At 40.2% G+C, this 6,325-nt stretch overlaps 1 protein-coding gene and 1 long non-coding RNA gene across 3 annotated transcripts in view; one reads left to right on the top strand and one right to left on the bottom strand.

Annotated features, from left to right (window-relative positions):
• The first annotated feature begins 128 nt into the window (after positions 1-128).
• Positions 129-3,066, top strand: LOC139978227 (uncharacterized). The gene is made up of 3 exons (XR_011796927.1): positions 129-842; positions 1,559-1,868; positions 2,471-3,066. It is a non-coding gene; the product is annotated as an uncharacterized lncRNA (long non-coding RNA).
• Positions 3,067-4,649: 1,583 nt separating this feature from the next.
• The window catches only part of LOC139978217 (protein sidekick-1-like), a 66,638-nt gene continuing 64,962 nt past the window's right edge, over positions 4,650-6,325 (bottom strand). For both annotated transcript variants that reach the window (XM_071988175.1, XM_071988176.1), the window contains one exon: positions 4,650-5,135. In XM_071988175.1, coding sequence (XP_071844276.1) covers positions 4,843-5,135 — 293 coding nt within the window. In that variant the 3' untranslated portion in view covers positions 4,650-4,842. The remainder of the gene's footprint in view (positions 5,136-6,325) is intronic.

Raw genomic sequence — 6,325 nt, 5'->3', positions numbered from 1 at the left:
CCCTCATGAAAAATAAAATCTGCTACAAAAGGAAAACTGAACTCAGGAAACAGACATATCTCAAATTCAGGAAATGAAAATATTTAGCGACAACAATCACAATGGTATGGTGAAGTGATTAAATCATTAGACCACAAATTAGCAAGTAAAATATAAACACTCCCTTCGATGTATGGGTGATTTCTTCATTTCGTCATTTTCCGTCGGTGTTGCAAAGAACCGATACGAACTGATGAAATGCCAAGTACTTCTATAGTTATTGCTCTGATTTATCGTTTTAGAAAATTACTGAAACTAAGTGAAATGACGCTTTACATTTGTCAACTGGTTTATTATCAACAAACTTGTGAAAAAAATCGTCTCTAATTATCAGTTGCTATAATACGGAACGAGAAATGAGATGGAGATTTTATCTATCAATTTGAATGTAGAATCTGATTGTATTTCATAAGAGAGTAACGGTAGAATGAGTAATATTCCAACTTTGCCTCATTACAATCGTAGGAGTACAATATTATTTTTTGAACAATGATGTCCATGTGTATATGATTGTCCAACTTTTTACCCAATTACAATCAAAGGAGTAGCACTATTGTATGTTTGTACATTGATTGAATGTTTTGTATATGATTGGCTTCAGCATTGGAGTAACGGTAGAATGAAAAATATATGTTGAATAGCACCTGTGGAATTGTAAGGACTTTACCTTGTACTTTTTTATTATATTTTCCCAGTTTGGTGGTCTGATCCAGGACAATGTCTAGCGGTCCCCCCGTGAAGCGACTCAAGCAGTCATGACCAAGCATTCTTGACCTTCAAGCCAAAACAAGTCTTCAAAACAGGTAAGATGTACTACCATATCTAGCTTGTCTGTTAATCAATAACAACAGGGACTTCTAGGAATGAGGTGGCGGTGGGGGAGGGGGGGGGGGGTTGATGCTAGTACTGTATGTGCATGCAATAAATTTCACTAATGTTTGGTAAACATGCATGGGTGTGCCAAAGTGATGTTGCTTTTTATTTATGATTAATGGTCATAGATCTGCCAATACTGGCAAAATGTGTTTCGAGTTGATGTGAATAATGGGGCCGAAGAAAACTGCATACATCTCTTGGGGGCAAAGTCCAGAGCCACTCCCCAGCAGGGTTGTAGCTAGAGCAAATTTAGTGGTGAGCATGCGCCTTACATGTGAAGATTGTAGAGATTAGTGAATGTGAGTGTACCAAGTGCAGCGGGTTACAACATGGCTTATGAGTTAGCTAACACAGCATCTAAACTCACCTAGAATTAATTGAGGTGAGTCGTTATCTGCTCACCTCAGGTGCTCACATATGAGAGCTAACTACAAACATCGTAATGCACGTGCAAGAGTCAAAATTTACAAACAGCAAACCAAGGTGACCTGCTATGTAATTTTTAAACTGAAAAACCTGCACAACCAGGGTCCAGGACCTACTGCAACATAATAAGAGGTTTTGATATATCCCTTTCCCGAAATGGCCATCCGGACCACTACAAACATAAAAATTATTTGACCCATCATTTTTCATCACACAGGGCACCACAAGTAAAGATGCTGACTCATCAGAATCTGAGCAACTGTCCCATTCCATACCAAACACGAGAGCCACCTGGTGATGAAAAACTAAACCAGGCGTCTTTTAGAAGGTCCAAGCAATCATCCAGCTTATCTGCAGGTTCACTTGAACGTGAAATGACTGGAGAGCAGAGTGGTGTACCAACCCAACTGCATCACATTCCAAGGAAATACTACCTGAGTACACCCACACACTTACAGCAAAAGATCAAGCGATTGAACAAGTACCTCCGGAGCCCACCCGTCCACCAGACTCGTTCAAAATTGGAGGTAAGGAGCAACAGACCACCCCACCACAACTTAGTGACATGACGTTAGGGCATTCAGTTCCGAAGCATGAACCAGCGAAAAACATACCACCTCAAGAGTTCTGATGTCAATATGTATCAAAATACAAACAAAATTAGTCATACTCTTCCACACAGTTAACTCTTCCACACAATTCCACACAGAGTATTGTTGAGTCAGAAAAAAAGTTATCATTAAAAAAATATTTATGTGTTAACTGTTATCTATTGGCTTCCATATTATCAGTGAGTTTGCAAGATAAGTAATATAAGTATGTCTTTGTTTAGTATTGACTTTATAATAACCATGTATTACAATGCCAGTAATGCCAGTTTGATATTGGTCAGAGTGTTGACTATTAGGCCTACACAATTATCTAGTTCTTCATATTTCCCACCAATATATGTGCAACTAGTTTTATTATAAAATATTGTGTATCTATCAAATTTTGTGCAATGTAGGAAACTAAGATGACCTGCAAATTTGATTTATGTATTGAAATTATTTCCCTGTTTATGGTCCAGAAAATTATACTTTCAAGAGAAGTGGTTTAAACATTTCATCTGGCATCATTTCATCCCAAGGTTAGGCTCTGTGGTGTGTTCCAAGTGTGCAAAGGCGGATTCATATGGCTTGCTGAAACTTGAAAACAATTCTGAGCCGACCTTCATCTGCATTCCCTTAAAAACTTGAAAAAAAACTCGGGATAAATTTAGGGCTCACGAAACATCAATGTGCCATAGGATGGCAGTGAGTACTGTACTGCAGCAGAGAGAGGGTACAGCTGTGTCAGCACAGATTCAATCCATCCACAAACAGCAACAAGAACAGAACCGGAGGTGCCTTTTAAAGATTGTTCGAGCTGTACGTTTCCTACTCATGCAAGGTTTCGCACACCGTGGACACGAAGAAAGGAGGACAACTTCAACCAGTTATCCTGATGCAAGCGAAGGAAGACCAGGAATTGAAAGATTGGCTAGAACGGGACACAGATGTGACCCACCACCAGTGTGTAGAAGATGTGCTTCAATTTTTTGCCCACCAGATACCACGGAACATCATTGAGGATATCAGTCAATCCGTAATATCGACAGTTATTGTCGATGGCACGCAAGATATAAGTGGTGTCGAACAGGAAAGTGTGTGCATACGCTACGTGGATGGTTTCCTCCAAGTACACGAGGGGTTCAATGGGTTTCAAAAGCTAGAGGACACCATTGGTAAAGCAATTTCATCCATGATATTCAATGTCATGCTGAGACTAGGAATCAACAAGGATAACCTTTGCGGCCAAACCTACGTCGGCGCAGCCAACATGGACGGAAAGTACAATAAGGCACAAGCACTTATCCGGGGAAAATGCTGGCCCTTAATTTCATATGTGCTGCACATATCATCAAAAATGAAATCCCTTTTCCATAGGTTGAGCAGCTTCTAAGATTGCTACTGGTTTGCCCTGTGTCCTGATGCGAGGCACAACGCTCATGAAGTGCCTTCAGACATCTACAAACCTGGCTGAGGAGCACACTGACTCAGAAGAGATTAAACTGGGTTGCCGTGTGCAATGAACACAAACAACTCATGGCAAATAGAGATCACATTGGTAGCGAGGGAATCTTTTAGCATGAAAAATGCTAGAAAACATGCATTTGGAAGGTTTGAGAAAAGATCCCATTTCTGGTGTGTTAGGAAAGACTTTTCATGTTGTATACCTATTGATGAAAGTCCGTCCTCTATTGCTTAGATATTATTCAGCTTTTAATTGTTTAACCTGCCTTTGTTCTAGCGAGACTTATTATATTATATTGAGTCCCCTATAGTGCACCAAATCGCTTGGCTTTCAGGGGCTTTGCCATCGGACCCCAGCAGGGGACATGGACGCCCCCATTTACCCAAGGGCGGCGATCACCTATGTCTTTAAAAGAGGCCCTCGGGAGTTGTAATAACCAATGTATCTACAGTTTTGATTTGTTTTCAAAAAAGGCTTGTCAAAATCGCATTTAGTTCCCTCGCTGGGCCAAATTTCCTTTACTACATTTTTTTTTACGACATAGTGCCCCCGGAGAAGAGGAGGAGGGTAGTAGAGGGTGTCCCCCACTGCTCGAACACCCCCCCCCCCTGAAAATGCGATGTACAAAGAAACGTGCCATAATATCCGGAAAATATGTCATACAAGTGGTACTCAAAACTGTAGGAGTGTGGGTAGTACCAGCTCGCTTTTACAGCCCCCATCCACACACACACACTCCATGTACACAACGAATAACTCTAAATCGAAAAAACTCATGCTTCTGACTGTCTGAAGGGATGTTCTAACAATTCATCGATTTCCCCAATGTGAACATTTGGCCATTTTTCTAGCATATTTAAGGATGTGAACCACCGGTTTATGCCCACTTACCGTTTGCTCCACTCCTTGGTTCTGAACTTGGCTCTGGCGAAGCTGAGCATCACTGTGTATATTTTCTGAGGCTCGATTCTCCTCACACACGTTTGCCCGGAAAGTGTAATGGAAGGCCTGTCAGTTAATTTTTGCATTCTCATTTATTGCTTTGAAAGATATGTGTATAACAGTTCCAACCCTGTTTCACGAAAATATTGTTGTTGACCCTGCAGTACTTTTGAGGTTCACGTGCATGCATACACACATCTATGCATAAACACACACACACACATACATGCACATGCACCAACACATCCCTATAAATACAAACACACGAACATCCTTTCATACATACATCAGTAGAGATGAGAAAACAAAATAAAAGAAGTCTTCTTTTTATTTAAGTACCAACTTGGATACAAATATCATCGCTTATTGAACCGATTATTTTTTTATGTTTTTATTTTCATTCAAATAATTGCTTAACATATCTTGTCACACTGTAACGCAAGACACCAAAATATTCCTTAGTCGGGTCTGATCTTCTGAAGTCCACCTCCAACGGGAGGAAAGTTACTCAGGAGTGTCGAAGACGATGTCATCAGTGAAAGGACCACCCTCTTTAGATGAAGTCATAGCTTTGACTTTAAACTTGTACTTTGAATTAGGAGTTAAGCTATTCAGCTCCACTTTTAGTTCTTTCGTTGTATCTTCTCGTACACCATTGCCGTCCGATGTGAGCCGGTAGCGGTATCCAATGACGTTATCGTTTTTGGATTGGACGCAAGTAACCTTTCCCCACGAGACAGTCGCAGATGTGGAATTGACCTGGCTGACATCGACGTCCACAGGGATACCAGTTAGCGCTGTTGGGGGAGAATAAACATATACGCAGTATGTTTATTGCTTAAACTTTCCCGAGAACAATTAATTCCTCTTTACTCTGCTAAGACATATTCAAATTGTACACGATTTACATGTACCTCTTGGTTGCCACAGAGACTCATAAGTAACCTTGTAAATGAGTGACCAACATGTAGACTCTTTGATATTAAACGGACAACTTCTGTTGTTAATATTTTACATAGAAAATACAGACGCCCCATTTAAACTTTGGCGCTATATCGAAATATGGATCCTCTGTAGCTTAAAAGCAACCCGCCTCACCTACAATATTGTGAGTTCCTTGGCAGTTTCTGAGTCACTTTCACCTTCTCTATTCTAGCTCTGAGGGTGACATGGTACTCTGTGTTACCTCTGAAGGCTGAACTATTGAAGGTATAATTTCTCACATTTTTATCTAATGTTTTGTCGACGATTCTCCAATTATTGATCTCTTGACACTTTCCTTTTACAGAGGTAATGTTGATTATATAAGAGTCAACCTAACACTCGTTTACTTTTCATATATTTTTATTCCTCTGCTTCATTAAGGTTTGTTTGCCCATATTTTCTCAATCAGTTCGTTTTTAATTTACATCCTGTGGCTCTAGCTAACATATGTAATTTGTCCCTCACTAAGTTATCAGCATTAGGAATTGATGAAAAATAACTGTCAACGACTGAATTGTAGGTTTAAAAGACTAGCAGCATATTTCATCCACTCCTCGTTATAAAGTTATATAGTTTGGGCTCAGTTTGTGATTGGATCTTATTTCTCACAGTAATGTCTGTAGAATTTATCATGATACGTTACCACAGCTGCCTGCGAGGAAACGCTTCATGTAAAGGTTTACCGACTAAATCCGGAGGGACTTATAACTGACAGAAACTTCAGCACACGCACATTGTCCGACTATCCACGACTTTCCACTTGACGAAGTCAAGTCGTGACTGGTCGAACAGTGTGCGACCGGCTTAAAGAGGTTATGAAATGGGAAAAAAATCTTTCTCATTGTATTTTGTGTACTCGTAGCTCTCCAATGATACCCAATTTGTGTCAAACGAAGCTTGCATCCTCGAGGAATAAACGATCAAAACTTCAAGGGTAATAAAAACTTTCGCAAAATTGTTGTATTTACGGTAATGCGGCGTGACGTCAGTCGAGGAACTCAGC

This window comes from Apostichopus japonicus, chromosome 13, assembly GCF_037975245.1.
Source record: "Apostichopus japonicus isolate 1M-3 chromosome 13, ASM3797524v1, whole genome shotgun sequence".
In the NCBI taxonomy this organism is placed as follows: Eukaryota; Metazoa; Echinodermata; class Holothuroidea; order Aspidochirotida; family Stichopodidae; genus Apostichopus; species Apostichopus japonicus.
The sequence above is the reverse complement of the archived record's forward strand: the minus strand, read 5'-3'. Positions and strand labels throughout refer to the sequence as shown.